Raw genomic sequence first — 15,652 nt, 5'->3', positions numbered from 1 at the left:
ACAAAGACAGACAACATCTGCTCCTGGAAGCAAAAGGGAGCAGACATCAAGGCACAGCAGAGGTCACTACTGGCATCATTATTATTTAATACCGCTTGTATATTAATGAGATTCAGGAAAAAGACAAAAACAAGGCAAAGAGAGCCAACAATAGCCCAAACTTGCTTTGCTTTGTCAAAACAGAAAGAGGTGGGGGAAAAGCTGTGATGTGAGATGTGTTTCACACGAGAAATTAAATTGTCATGCTACAATTAAGAGTTTTCATATCAAAAGCATATGACCAGCCCCATATGCTAGTGGAAGTAGTTTCAGGGTATTAAACCTTGTATTCAGCCCAAGTGGGGCTGAGCCAGCTGGTCCCATTTTACCAGCCACTTCACTGTGATTCTGCAATGAAAAAAAAAAATCACAAACACTTTCACTGTCATTTCTTACCCTGGTTTTAATCAGCAATATTTCCTCATGCTCTTGTGATGCCACAGTTTCTTGGTTACAAACATTGCAGGGGGAGGCTGCACTGTTTATTAAAAAAAAAAAAAGTTTCTGCTGACATTTAAGGAAAAGAACAGGAAAGTTCAAATGTTGATCATTTTGTAAACACCGAAGACGCAGAACCAAGTCAGAAGCCTACATGGATCAGAAATATTGCTTAGATTTAACCCGGATGTGTACACAACAAGGCACCGTGGCCAAAGAAATCCGAGCTGCTAATAATCCATGCTCCAAGTCACCCAAGGAAGAAAGACCGATGAAATGCAGGCCCTGCACCTGTAAAGGCTACAGCCATCTGTCACGTCCTCAGGTCAGCACAGGAGGCAGCTGCCTTTGATGAGTGATCAGGCTCACAGAGAGCCCACAGAAAGCTCTACCTTCTTCTCTTTCTCCTTTTTGCACGGCCTAAGGTGTGCAGAGCAGATCGTTCTCATGGCATGGGACAAAATCACTCCAGATCTTGGAATTTCTGCTGGAGATTCTGCACACAGATGGCAAAAAAAGCCTTTGGGGAGAAAAAAAAAAAAAGACAATTTGATAAATTTTTAGAAAACCATTACTTAACTCTAGGAAAATGTTCCATGAAGCAGGTGGTTCCAGCAGTGTGGGCTCTGCCCAGGGCTGTTGGATCCATCACTACTTTTTTAGGGTTTTGCTTATGATCCTGCATCAAAAGGACATTCCCTGGGTGCACAGGATTCCCCTTCTGATCCCACACATCCTCCAACAGCTGTTTCAAGCGTGGGGCCCCTGCAGAAGCACAGGGTACATGTGTGCTGGTGCCACAACACCGACCTGAAGCTGCAGTGGAGATATGGCTGCTCCCTCTTGGCTTGGTTTTTTTGACAAAGCTGCTTTCCTGCCCACCACCTGCCCATGCACAGCCTCAGCCCAGCACAGGCAGGAGGGACTGGGGCACACGTCCACTGGGACACGTGCAGATCCATCTGAGGATGCTCCATCATCGCCCACACCAAGAAGTTGCTTTTAATTAATCAGGGCAGTCAATTATGCACAGCGCCCATCTCCATACCCTGGTCCTGTTTAGCTTTAGCTCACATCCACACAGGTACTAAAGGGCTGCATGGACACCCCTCCCTGTGTTTTCCTTCTTGGAGACTCTTTCCTACAACTCTGTCTTCAGATGTGACCATCCCACCCCCAGAAACCATGGAGAAGGACAGGGGCAGCCACTGGCATGGCATCCACAATGCAAGTGCCTCTCTCCCACTCCTGAGTGTAACACAGGACACATGGCAGCACTGCCAGACCTCACCACCTTGGCATGAATTCCACATATTCACGTTTTCTTTCAGTCATATTACCACTCGGAAATCTCTATTTATTTTCCCTCTCTATTAAAGAAGTGTCTAGTCCTCATGGATGTTGGGCAAAAAAAAAGATGAAAATATGATCCAATTCCCTCTCCCCACCAAATACATCAGAACGAAAAAACCCATAAGTCAGGGCTTAAAATCAGCAACATTCATCTCTTCTTTTATCTCATGGGTTTTCTTATGTTCCATGATTTTTTAAATTTTTTTTTTATGAGGTGCTGGTGGTAGAGGCAATGGCTAAATGCTGGAGAAATGTGAGATCAGAGCATCTGATTTCCAGCTCTCAGGATACTCACAGGCTTTTTTTCAGACTAAAATCATCTCTCAAAGAGCATACAGACACAATACAAGGCCAGTGCTCAGCAAATCAGCTGGATAGATGGCAATCAGAAGATCCTGAGATCTTCCGCCTCCCCTCCATCCCTCTGGGAGGAGGGAGAGGCACCAAAGAGTTCAAATTCCAGGTCATGACTGCGGATGCCACGTCCTTGATTCATCTCTGCTGCCTGCTGTCGAAACCACCAGCCAAATGCCCCACAGCTGCTCATGGAGAAACAGCTTCTGTGTGTCGAGCTTGAAATGCTTCTGGAGAGCAACATGGAGGAGTCTGAAAAGCAATTAATTATACAAATATTAGTGACTTCCTAGATATGCTCAGTGCCAGGAGCTCCCATGCACCTCTGGTCCTCTGCATCACGATCCAGGGGCACTACGTTCACTGGGAGATAAAAAGAGTAATTAAAATTAGGCAAGAAAAGCAACATTTTAATTTTTTCTCTTTCTGCTTGTTTTTAGGCAGCACTTTTTCAAAGCCAGTTGCACGAATAACAGTCTTTGAATTAACAGGCAATTACCTAATTAGGTACTTAACTGCAAATTACATGAAGCAAAGTGCCTGTTTTATCTATTTGGAAATGTAAAACTGGGCCCTGTGCTATCCCTAACATGGAAATTCCCTCCTTTGTGGGGAAAACTTGTCTGGCATGTAAATCAAGACAAGTCTTGAGTGAGAATCATCTGACTTAAATCAGTTGGGGAAAGGGTCTTTAGAAGCACACAAAGCACTTTCAGAGAGGAAAATGAACTGAGAAGACACTGGAAATCAGACTTGTTAAAGATATGTCAGGTTCCAGTGATTTATATATTAAATGCATATGAAAAAACGGGATGCTTTGTAAATCAGTGGTAAAAAAAGGTTGACTTGAGCAAATTCTCTGGGGCAAGGGATGCCCTGGCTATTAGGTACTGAAACACAGCACTGTTTTTATAGTTATGCTGAACTCATCACCACCTGCTGCAAAACAAGATTATGTTTTTTTCTGAAGCATGCTCAAAACCAGATTTTGGTTAACAAAAGTCACCAGTTGATGCAACTCAGCCAGGTTGCAACACTCCTGATGTAGTACCCACAGCCCTCCACGGGCCACACATCAATGGAGACCTTTGGAGGTGACACCTGAGGGAACCTCTGGCTTCCTGGGGTGAAGAAAATGAGAAATCCGATTGGGAAAGATTTCAGGCATGGAGAGACATTTATGGAGCCTGAATGGACTGTCATTCTACCAGACTGACCTGTTATCCCCCATTTTAATACCAGTTTCATACCCAGTTTAATGTACCCTAATGTTATTCCCCTTGGTCCCTCAGATTTTCCCTCCAGAAGTTGTTTACTCCCCTGTTCTCCCCTGCTTTCCCACTCCACTGATTGCCTGAGAGTTGCTGCAGTGCAGAGTGAGCCCCCATTGGTCCCTTCCCCTGGATACCCATAAGTTACGCCCACCTTTCCCCTGTCTCCCAATCCTGTCCCACCTTTGGTTGTCAGTCCCATGTACCTCCCCAGTTATGAATCCTCCCCTCAGACTTACCCTGTATAAGTCCCTGTGTTCTCTTAATAAACTGGCATTGCACCCAGACCCTCAGCTGTGTCTGAACCCTTTCGTGTGGTGCCACGTCCCCTTCCCTTTTCCCCTCGGGCCGTGGCAGATGGCGCCCAACGTGGGGCGCAGTTGAAGGTCTCTCATTCTGAGAGAACTCCTGCGTCCTCACTTGGGCTCAGAGATCATCAGGAGTGGTGATCATCCCGCCGGTCCCCCCTAGCTGGATTTCTTCAGGACCTGCGCAAAGTAAATGAAGTCCTAGAGCCAATGGAAGCCCTCCAGCAGGGAATGCCTTCTCCATCTATGCTCCCTGCTGAATGGCCCCTAGTGGTAATTGATATAAAGGACTGCTTTTTTCATATATATCTCAATCCGGATGATTCGGCTAAATTCGCGTTCTCAGTCCCGGCCATCAATGCTTGTGAACCCCCTTGCAGGTTCCAATGGAAGGTGCTTCCCCAGGGGATGAAAAATTCTCCTACACTATGCCAGATGTTTGTGGCAAAAGTGTTGGAGCCAATTCGGAAAAGATTCCCACAGTCAGTCATTTTCCATTATATGAATGATGTATTGATCTGTGCCAAAACAAAATTGGCAGTTGAGCAAACTTTAAATTCAACAATTTCGGCTTTAAATTCTAAAGGATTGGAGGTATCCCCTGAAAAAGTGCAAAGGGAAGCACCATGGAGGTATCTCGGACTCCAAATTACTTCAAAAACTATTAAATCTCAATCAGTGGCAACTGACAAGAAAGTACGAACTTTAAATGACCTCCAGAAACTGTTGGGAGCAATCAATTGGATCCGACCAGTGCTGGGGATCACAACTGGTGATTTGCACCCCTTGTTTGAATTTCTCAAAGGAGATGCAGACTTGTCCTCCCCCAGATTTTTAACATCAGAAGCAGAACAAGCCCTTTCCACAGTTGAAAACAAAATCTCAGAGAGACAATCTTACAGAAAGATGGAGGGACTGCCATCTTCCCTAGTTATCATCAGGGAACAACAACAACCACTGGCCATACTGGGCCAATTTACAAGTGATACAAAGGACTTCTGTTTGTGGGAGTGGATATTCCTCCCACATCAGTTTTCAAAAACTATTGTTACATTGGCTGAAATGATTGGCAAATTAATTTTTAAAGGACGCACCAGGTGTTTGGAACTCAGTGGAGAGGAGCCAGGTTGCATATACCTCCCACTGACTTCGGAACACCTGGAACAACTGATGCAGAATTCCATGGATTTTCAGATTGCCATTGGAGGTTACCCGGGAGAAGTCAAATTTCACCTCCCGGCGTGCCAATTTTTGCAGAATTGATCCCAATTCCGTTAAAATTAAAAATTATGCAATCAGACCTTCCAATAAAGAATGCCAAAACTATTTTCACCGATGGATCTGGGAGAACCGGAAATGCGGTCATTGTTTGGCGAGAAAACGGCAATTGGCAACAGAATATTCATAAAGCTCAGGGTTCTCCACAAATCGTGGAATTGTCAGCAGTTGTTCACGGCTTTGAAATTTTCAACAGTGAACCAATTAATATCGTATCAGATTCGGCATACATTGTGGGCATTGTCAAAAGAATCGAAAATTCGTATTTGAAAGAAGTATCTGATGAAAAACTTTTTAATTTGTTAAAAAATTTGCTATTCTTAATTCAAGACAGGAAATTTGGCTACTATATTGTCCGCACAAGGTCTCACACTACTTTGCCAGGTCCTGTGGTGGAGGGGAACCAGATTGCTGAACATCTAGCAGGTATGGCTGTTACCCCCAATTTATACCAGCAAGCGAAAATCTCCCACAAATTTTTTCACCGGAATGCGCGGTCTCTACAAAAGCAATTTGGCTTAAAACTGGTTCGAGCAAAAGAAATTTTAAAAGCGTGCCCTGACTGCCAAATGGTTGCTCCACTAGTTCCAGAAGGAACTAACCCCAGAGGATTAACCGCGTTGGAGATTTGGCAGTCGGATGTCACGCACATACCAGAATTTCGTAAATTAAAATACGTACATGTGTCTATTGACACATTTTCAAAAATGATTGTAGCCACCGCGCATCCTGGTGAAAAAAGCAGGGACTTGAAAAGACATTTCTTATCTGCATTTGCTAGGATGGGTGTCCCTAAGCAAATAAAAACCGACAATGGACCCTCCTACATCTCTGCAGACACCAGAAAATTTTTTGAAGAATGGGGGATACACCATACCACTGGGGTCCCACACAACCCCACAGGGCAGGGCATAGTAGAGAGAGCACATCAAAACATAAAAAATTTACTCAAAAAACAAAGAAGGGGGAGTACAGGTATGACTCCCCAAGAAAGATTGGAAAAAGTGATGTATGTTCTAAATTTTTTAAATTTATTGGAGGAATCAGAAACTCACGCAAACAGAAGTCCTGTTGACAAGCACTTTAAATCAGATATCATGCAAGGAACTCAGAAAGCAAAAGTAATGTACAGAGACCCTATAACAGAAATCTGGACGGGCCCTTTTCCCCTAATCACATGGGGGAAAGGGTACGCCTGTATTGCAGGTGACACAGGACCTAAGTGGGTCCCAGAAAGAAGGGTACGGATACATCAGGACTCAAACACGAGATGTGGACCTTCCACGCCTGTGTCATCTTCATCATCACCTTAGAACTGACTCACAACGTGTGTACCTCATCTCCTTTGAGAGAATGGATGAAGCAGCCGACCGAGAACCTGTGGGTAACGCTGGCCAAGGCCACTGGAACAGACACTTTGTGCTTGGCCTTGTCCAGCGCCCATAACCCTTTTCAAATGTGCCTGGTGGGTATTCCTGTGACTCCGGGAAAGGAACGGAACACCTTTGTATCACAAACACGGAGTCTGGGATCCCTGCCACTAAATTCTGCTACACTAGCACAGGTTGTTTCCTGTCAGGTTTTCACTGCGGATCCACCCCAAGAAATTGACTCCTTGGTTCTCTCCCTACTAATAATTGTATCTTATTTCATGGTTACACGGAACCAAACCTATTCACACCCCTTAATTATCCGCTAACAAGCCAATTTACCAGGAAACCCCTTCGCTATGGTGTAACAACTTGGTTGCAACACGGTTGCTACAGAACATGTGAAGAGAAACATGAGACTTCCCAAAGGATTTTTCCTTTTGTGCGGGGATCGGTCGTGGCAGGGTATTCCTGCCTACCCGGAAGGGGGTCCCTGCACAGTAGGAAAATTGGCACTTTTTAACCCAGCGAAATTCAAATTATTGGATCAATCTTCTACCCCTAAGAATCGAGTTAAAAGATCCCTATCCTTTGCAATGGGTGCACCGCTTAGATTTCCTAAGCCAAAGAAAACAACACCACGCACTACCAGCTCCAAACCAAAAATTACTAATCCCCTTACTGTTGTGGTACCACGTGTGGATGCTGGAATTGTCACTCCGCCACCTCCCTTACCCTTCCCTGCGGATTGTGATTCCAACATCCACATCTGGTCCCGCATGAAAAACTTCTGGGCTTCCTTCCCAACCCCAAGGACAGGAACAGCCCATGCCCTATCCTTATTGACCCACCTTGGTTGCTGGCTGACCAAGGAAGCCAATGCCACCACCACAGCGATTGAAGGCCTGCTAGCAGATACTCAAAAATTAAAAGAAATCAGTTTACAAAATCGTGCAGCCATTGACTTCTTACTCCTGGCACACAGACATGGGTGCCAGGAGTTCGAAGGCATGCGCTGCATGAATTTTTCAGATCATGCGCAGTCGATTCATCAAAGTATCAATCAATTAAAGAATTTAGTTCAAGATATCCACCAATCCTGCAGTGAGGGGTTGGATGGATTGTTTGATTGGCTAAACCTTCCCTCACTTCTCAAATGGTCAAGAAAGATACTAATCTGAACCCTTTTGTGTGGTGCCGAGTCCCCTTCCCTTTTCCCCTCGGGCCGTGGCACTGGGGCCACAGTCCTGCCTCTGCATGCAGAAAAACCTAATGTTGGCCAAATTTTGCCCATTGTCAACCAGCTTATGGTTACAACATGGATCAAATGAGACTTTCTGTCCAGTTTCTGGGCAAAATTCAGCACAGGTGCGCACAGCTGTGCAGAGTGCAGGGTCTCCTCTGCTCCAGCTAAATTCCAGCCCAAATTGCTCCCAATCCCAACATTTTCATTATTGAAGGAGAGCATCCCAGAGCAATGAACTCCACAGGCAGACTCGTGATCTTCAGAGGAAGCCTCAGAGTTTGGGCAGCAGGTTTTGTCCGTCCCAGGAGCTCACAGCCCACACACGCACCAAGCACTCCACAAGTGGAATGCAATGAGGACCTGTAGGAACAGCCCCCTCGGCCCGTCCTTGCTCCCACAACACTAAAATCTCTCCTGAACCCACTTAAACCCTGCTCTGCACCCCGGAGTGGGTGACCACTCTCTGTGAGCAGGATTTGTTCTCCCACACATGCTCAGACCTGTGGGGTTCTTGTGGCTTATCACCCCCACACACACACTCCTTGCAAGGAATGAGGAGCTGGGAGTGTTTAACCTGGAGAAGAGGTGGGTCAGGGGTGACCTATTTGGTCTCTACACTCCCTGACAGGACGTTGTAGCTGGGGGGGGTCAGTCTCTTCTCCCAGGCAACCAGTGACAGGACAAGAGAACACAGTCTTAAGCTGCGCCAGGTGGGACATTAGGAAGAATTTCTTCACAGGAAGGGTGATTAGTCATTGGAAGGGTGATTAGAAATTGGAATGCAATGCCCAGGGTAGTTGTGGTGTCACTGTCCCTGGAAGTGTTTAAGGAAAGACTGTTGCCCTGGTCTGGTTGACAAGGTGGCGTTCAGTCACAGGTTGGACTCAATGATCTTGGAGACCTTTTCCAACCTAATTGATTTTGTGATTCTGTGACTGGAGCAAATGTCCTTAACCTGAGACTGGAGATTCAAATCAGATATGAGAAAAAATTTTTTTCGCTGTTAGGGTGGTCGGGCACTGGAATAGAGTGGTGGAGTCACCATCCCTGGAAGTGTTTAAGAGGCATGTGGATCTGGTACTGGGTGATGTGATTTAGGGGTTACAGTGGTGGTAATGGGTTGGACTGGATATTAAAGGTCTCGTCCAACCGTGATGATTCAGTATGAAGGGACCAGACCCCCACACACACCCACACGTGCAGAATGGGGAGGGGGGGGAATTTGTGTCGCGACAATCGCGCCGCAACAGCGCGCGCGCCCGCGCGGGAACGCGCGTGGGATGCGGTGTTTGGGGGGGGCGCAGGAGGGGGGGGGGAAGCGGGAGGGGGCGGGAAGCGCGGAGAGGAGAGGCGGGAGGGGAAAAGGAGGGAAAAGGGAGGAAAAGGGGGGGGGTTAACCCCCCCGTGCCCGGCGGCGGCGGCATTTTCTATTCAGGCGGCGCTGAGGGAGCCCGGCGCGCCCGGTGCATTGTGGGACCGCGCTGGGAGTCCCGTTCGCGGGAGGAGGCGGAGGGCGAGGAGGCGGCGAGAGCCGGTGAGAGGGAGACCTGAGGAGGGAGGAGGAGGAGGAGGAGGAGGGGGGGGTGCAAGGCGGGGAGATTTAAAGGGGAATTCGCCTCCGCCGTTCCCGCCGGGCCGGGCGCGGGGGGCGGCGCGGCGCGGCCGGGGCGCGGGGTGCCCGCCCGGCCCGGGCCCCGCCGCCCTCCCTCGGCCCGGCCCCGGGGGAAGGGCGGAGGAAGGAGCGGGAAGGCGGGGGGGGGGGGTGTTGGGGGCAGCGCCTCACCGCGATGCGGCCGCTTTAAAAAAATCTGGACGCCGGCAGCGGACGGGTTAAATTTTTCGCCCGCCGACATTTTTTTTTTTTTTCCCTTTTCCCTCCTTTCTTCCCCCCCCCTCCTGCTCCCCCCGGCTTTTCTCCCTCCCCATCACGGAGCGGCGGCGGGGGGGGGGAGGGCGGTGTAGGGGTGCCCGACATCCCACCGGCCGCCCCCGGCAGCGAGGGGCGAACCCCGCCCCGGTGACACCGTACCTGCACGTGGGGACACGGGGGACACGGCGGGGCCGGGCACCCGCGGGAAGGGGCCGCCGCCGCCGCTCCGCTCCGCGCAGCTCCTTCCTCCTCCTCCTCTTCCCCCGCCGCCTCCTCTCCGTCTGCACAAAGAGAGCGGCAGCGAAGGCCCCGGGTTCGCCTCTAAAGGCAGCGGCTGGAAATTTAAGGTGTCCCGGAGCCATGCCCGCCCGCAGCCGCGCTCCCCGGGTCGATGGGTGTCGCGGCTCCGCGCCTCGCGTGTCCCGGGCGGCCGGGCTGGCGGCGGGTGCTCGGGGGGTTGCGTTGGGTATGTACCTGGATCCACTTCTTCCTTCTTCCCCCCCACCCCGTCTCCTTTTTTTTTTTTTTTCTGCTCCTGTGCTCTCCTCAGACTGCTCTTTAGGGAGGCAAGGGTTAAACTTTAGCTTTTAATATTTATTATGCCGCTCTTTTAAAAGTAAGGAACGTCTGGGTAACGGGGTGATTCCTCCTGCGGGGGAGGGATGCTTGTCGCTCGCGTCGCGTTTTGCTTGGACTGCCAGAATCGCAGGATATTCCAAGTTGGAAGGGACTCACAAGGATCATCGAGCTCGGCTTCTGGCCCTGCACAGGGCAGCCCCGAGAATCACACCATGTGCCTGAGAGCCTTGTCCAGACGCTTCCAGAGCTCTGACAGGCTCGGTGCTGTGACCACCGAAGTCACCAAACTTCGTCCTTCAGGGGAGGTTGCTCCCCTGGCAGTCTGCAAAATACCCAACTGCATGCAACTTTAATCAGATCTTCATTAAGAAGTTACTGCGTTCTTGCACTGCGGGTGTTTGCCATTAAATGAAATCGACTCGTTTGTTTCAAGATTTGTTTTCGAATGAGGGAACTGTGTCTTTGCAGTTCTCAAGGCTGCAGAAAAGTTCCTGGTGGGCTGTGGCCTCCGCATCCATCCCTGTGTAGGTAGACAGGGGGTGCTAAGCTTTTTGCAATTACTGGTTAGATGAGGGAAGATGTTTTCCTTGTGGGGCAAGCTGCTTTTTATAAATTGCTGGAATTAATTAGAACGAAGTGTTAAAAAAGAATGGAGGGGAAAAAAAATCCCCCTCCTCGAAAAGCTTTTGTCTCCTTTTTCTGTTGACAGGTTTTCCAGACACTTTTTTTTTTTTTTCTGGTTGCAAGTGCTTAGTGTCTTGCATTGGAAGACAACAGCTAGGAACTGAATTCATTGCTCATCCAAGACACGTTCTTGTAACTAGAGTTTGGATTAGTGCCCGAGCCTGGGCTTTGGAAGATTTGTTTTAAATAAATGCCACACCTCCCGGGGAAGGAGGGAAAGCACTGTAAGGGGGAGTTGGGCTCCACATCAAAAGTTCTCAGGGAGCTTAAAACTTCAGCTCCTACGAATTATAATCAATAAATTAGTAGACTTGAAGGTTTATGGAACAGATGTACTTGTTAATAAGTGCTGTATAGGGGACATACATCACAGTCTGCAGATTTACTTCTTCATTTAGCAAACTTGAACTTGGCAAATACCAGTCACTTGCATTTGTTTTTTTCTTTTCAGCTTAACCTTGTTAGGATGTGACTGTTGGTATCAGATTTTGCCAGTGATGCCGCTGATCTCTGTTCTTGTTGCTGTGAGGCAGGATCTTTGCTTTCTAAGAAAATACCTCAGGTTGTTTTTAGTAATTCCTGAAAACTTCTTCTCTGAGAAAGATGAATTGCATTTTATCACAGCCATTCCTGTTTAGAAGTCAGCGTCTCTGTTTAGGCCTCTTATTAGTTTTGGAGTGTGGTGGGATGTGAGTCAGAGTGGAAAAACGTTCTAAAATTAGACATGCATTGTTAAGAATTTTATTAAATGAGTTGCATCAGTGTCTTTTTACATTACCATTTTAATGGGCAATTCTCTGTATTCTCAGTATCATTAGTTGACTAAAAAAGGGCTGGAGAGGCAACAAACCTTTCAGCATTTCTATGTCTGCGGACATGCCAAAAGGTAAACCGGTGTGTTTGTAGGTGGACCAGCCTGCTTAAGTACGACCTCTTTGTTCTTCTGTTACCTGTACTAACAGAACACCAGGACTGTGTTTTCCCCCAAGGAGAACAGGTGTATTATGGACTTTCAGCTTCTTACATCGGGACTGAAGCAGAGTCGGTATTTGAAAAGCATCTTATTTTGGAGATTAATATCTTAAGGGCTAAAATTGTGACCCCTCACTGAGCGAGTACAAGTAGATGTGTCTGCTGAGCGTGTTGCAAGATCAAGGCCCAGGCTGCCTTTTGGAAACTGGCCTCTGTGCTCTGGGAACTAGTCTTTCTTTTGTAACCTCTGTGTTAAATGAGGTTGGTAAGTGTGTTAGATTCTTTTTTTAATGAAAACCTTATGCAGCATATCTGGAAAAAAATTTAATTCTCTGATTGTGGCATAGTTATAGTTCTAAATGTCAGAAGGTAGGGTGAGGAGTCATTCCTTTGTAGTCTTAGGGAAATGAGTTGTGTGAGATGTGCACACCTGTCTTAACAGGTGAACAACGGCATCGAGTGCTTTCTCTTTTTTGCTCCACGTGGAAAACCTGTTGTCTCGCAGGTCCTAGGAATTTCTAATGGTCCCAATTTTTTTTTTTATTTTATTTTTTAATAAGACTGATCAGCAGAGAAACTGATCCCGTTGCTGTGGGGTGGGAAAGGCCGGCAGTCTGTGGGAGAGAACCATGTCTGTCCGGGAGTCGTTTAACCCAGAAAGTTACGAACTGGACAAGAGCTTCCGCCTGACCCGATTCACTGAACTGAAAGGCACAGGCTGCAAAGTGCCCCAGGATGTCTTACAGAAACTACTCGAATCTCTACAAGAAAACCATTTTCAGGAAGATGAACAGTTCTTGGGGGCAGTTATGCCCAGGTTGGGTAAGTAGCTGCTGTTCCTGACGTGTGCGGTCCTTCTGTTTGGTGTGCCTAGTGAAGCGGTCTCATTTGTGGTTTGTTTAATCAGTTCAAAAACTGTATGTTGTGTAATGCATGCACAGCATCCAGAAAGCTGAAGGATGAATCTCATGCTGTCACTTGTTGGCATCTGGGATACAGGAATATTATTTTACTTGTTTAACATCCTGCAGTGCACTCAACTACAAAAGAAATACACTCAGGAGTGGCCATCATGATAGGCACTTGTTCAGGTGTTAATCTGCTCCTCCCTTTCCCCAGTAGATGCTGTGCAAACTGAAGTCCTTTCAGTTAATTTCTGGGATTTTATATTGATACATTTGGAAATTTATGCAATGAATGCAATGAATTTTATGCAATTAGATGACTTGCAGGTGAAGTTCCCCTCTTCCTCCCCTCTCCTCTGTTCCTGGGTCACAAAAAGTGAACAAGAGAAAAAATTCCTTGCTTCAGCTGACTGGGAGCAAATTGTTTCACAGTTGTCATTATTCCTTTCAGTCCTTTCATTGTTCCCCACTCTAACTCTTTTGCTCACCTGTAGAAGCTGCCTGGGAAAGGCTGCCTTTCCAAGACCTCTGTGTTCTTGCCAGCTTCACTTTCTCTTTGATATTTGCACAATGATGCAAGCAATAAGGGAAAACAACCTGCACAAGCCACCTACATGGGGAACAGGGCAAACGTAGGTATTTTGATACCAGCTACTGTACCTAATATTGATATAGATAAATTAATGTCGATAATGTGTTTAATGACACTTTTAATTCTGTCTGTCTGTTTACTCAGCCCTGCATATTCAATCTCTATTTTGCAGTGCAGAATGAATTTTTTTTTTCCTTCAATTTAGGAATATCAATGGAGCATTTATTCTGAGGTTATTTAATTATCAGTTTAGTGTCCAATAACCTTATTTAAAATTATTTTAACATTGCTGATTGTCTATTAGCAGGCTGACAAGCCTCAGACAATTATTCTGTTAGAGATTGAATTCAGTGAGAGATTAGTAAGGGACCCATGTTCTTGCTTAAACAATGGGGATCTTTGTAAGAAATATCTAAGCAGCAATTGTGTGTGAAGCTGGGGTGGCACTATAATTTAATAGTCTCTGCTGAAGGACACTTCCAGCTTCTTTTATCCCCAAATTGCTGTTTATATGTATTTTTCTAAATTAAATAAATTGTTCACAGCAGCGTTTCAATTTGGCAGTTTTCTAAAATCAGTAATAGTTTGATTTGGATTTTTTTTCTCTTACAAACTTACAAGCTCTAAACAGTAATGGAACTGCTAATACATTTTTCTTCTCCAGCTATATGAAAAGGTAAAAAAGTAGATTTATGCCATCAGTATGTGAGTGTGATACTATGTAACAGGAAATCTGTTAGTAATAGAAGGTGGAGAGCTCAGGTCTCTTAAAAATATGCTCTTGTGGTGAGTATCCCTTTCACAAATGTGTCTTTGGATAAGTTTGGTGTGATTTGCCTTTGATGCCTTGTGTTTAAAAGGTATAGACAGATAACTTTACCACCTGTGCATATGCACCATGCTTTTGAGATGCAGTCAGGAGGGAAGTTGCCAATAGCAGGCTCAAGATCACTCCTTTTTAGTTCTGCAAGTGATGTTACCCAGAGCAATCTTAAATGTGGCTGTAAGTAAAACACTGTTTAGTTAGACCTGTCTTGGTGGAACATCACTGTAGCCTCAGAAAGACCATCATAGCTCCTTGGGCTGTCTGTCAAGCAGCACTTCTGCTGCAGTTGTGGAAAAATGCACAAGTGAAGTCAGTCTTGCAGCATTACGGCATGAACAGGTGAACTGAGGGCAAAACAGCTCCTGTACATGGGCCACTTCTCTGTAACTGTGTGTGTGCCCTTCCCTGGAGACACTGGACATCACACAGAGTGGCTTGGGATCTTCTGTGGAGGATAAGCAGCCCTAAGTTACTGCTCATGAGCTTCTGTCAGTATGTGTTCTCTTCCAAGGCAAGATCTCCTGCCTCTGTAGGCAGGAGAAGCAAGAACCTCTCCACCTATATACTGACTGCCTGACACACCTTCCCTGTCTCCTTAATAAGACCTCAAGTGACAGCAGATAGTGTGTTTGCATAGGAAAGGCTCCTAAGTGACATCTGCTTCCTAAAAACAGGCTGTTTTGAAGACTCTTGCCCTGTGAGGTATGCAGAGTAATTCCAGGTGGCTTGCTGCCATCTCAGGTTGGAGATAAACTACCTGCCATTGCTACAAGGATAGCCACAGGGAGTGTGGCTCAGCCAGCATGTTGTGATCTGTCACCTGCCCCTTTACTGTGGGTTTTTCCATCACAGCAAACGCTGGGAGGTTTTTAATATCGCTTACTCTGTTTGAAATACCCACTGTCAGGGCAAAGGGTGTGTGCTCAGAGTTGTGGTTTTCTCAAAGAAGTTCTGTGTCTATCAGGTTGTCTGCCACTTTCGAGCCTCACAGGCATAAGGCGAGGTTAACACAGTTGCAAGAGCTCCAAGTGTTTGAATCATCTCTCACCAAGGGCTGTGACTTGTGGCAGTGTTCTTCCTTTTGAAGTGAGGGAATAATGTCCTTTATGAGAGGCTGTGTCCTTTTAAAGCTGTCACTGTGTTTTTATTGAGATCAGAGTGACAGGAAAACCTATTTACTTTTGACAATATCAATGCACGTCGTTCCTCTTAACTTTAAATGTTTAAATGTACTTACATGCAAGCACAGATGTTCTTGATGTGCTGTTATTCTGCTGCAAGAGAATAAAGAACATTGTAGTTTACTTCCATTGTAGTTCTTGCCTTCAGCTATTTATGCTTATGTTCATTGCCAGCCAGGAACTTGGTTTTTCCTCTTATTTGCTTGGTTGCTTGGTTTTTCCTCTTATTTGTGCTGTGTGCTTTCTCTAAGGAAGGCATTTGCCATGTCTGTTTAGAAAGTGTTGCAAATTGTATTTCACAGACATGTTTTATAAGTAGTCTTGTTAAGAGCAACAGATAATTAAAGGCACAGTTACTTGCCTCACTCATGGATTTCTGTCTTTGC

The 15,652-nt window shown here is 46.4% G+C and overlaps 1 protein-coding gene and 1 long non-coding RNA gene across 4 annotated transcripts in view; one reads left to right on the top strand and one right to left on the bottom strand.

Moving 5' to 3' along the window:
- Window positions 1-422: 422 nt before the first annotated feature.
- On the bottom strand, window positions 423-9,799 carry LOC127474447 (uncharacterized). Of its 2 annotated transcripts, XR_007905849.1 has the most exons (4): window positions 9,687-9,777; window positions 3,695-3,943; window positions 2,126-2,436; window positions 423-997 (listed from the first exon to the last, which is right to left on the bottom strand). It is a non-coding gene; the product is annotated as an uncharacterized LOC127474447 (long non-coding RNA). The 2 variants fall into 2 exon arrangements; XR_007905850.1 differs by lacking the exon at window positions 3,695-3,943 and having other exon boundaries at window positions 9,687-9,799.
- Window positions 9,084-15,652, top strand: part of SEPHS1 (selenophosphate synthetase 1) — a 26,193-nt gene continuing 19,624 nt past the window's right edge. The window contains exons 1-2 of one of the 2 annotated variants that reach the window (XM_051795205.1): window positions 9,084-9,191; window positions 12,323-12,584. In XM_051795205.1, coding sequence (XP_051651165.1) covers window positions 12,392-12,584 — 193 coding nt within the window. In that variant the 5' untranslated portion in view covers window positions 9,084-9,191; window positions 12,323-12,391. Of the gene's footprint in view, window positions 9,192-9,799; window positions 9,994-12,322; window positions 12,585-15,652 lie in introns of those variants that run through there. The other variant, XM_051795204.1, reaches the window with a different exon arrangement.

Source organism: Manacus candei, unplaced genomic scaffold, assembly GCF_025592945.1.
Source record: "Manacus candei isolate 608988 ecotype Guabito, Panama unplaced genomic scaffold, ASM2559294v1 h1tg000042l, whole genome shotgun sequence".
NCBI lineage: Eukaryota > Metazoa > Chordata > Aves > Passeriformes > Pipridae > Manacus > Manacus candei.
The sequence above is the reverse complement of the archived record's forward strand: the minus strand, read 5'-3'. Positions and strand labels throughout refer to the sequence as shown.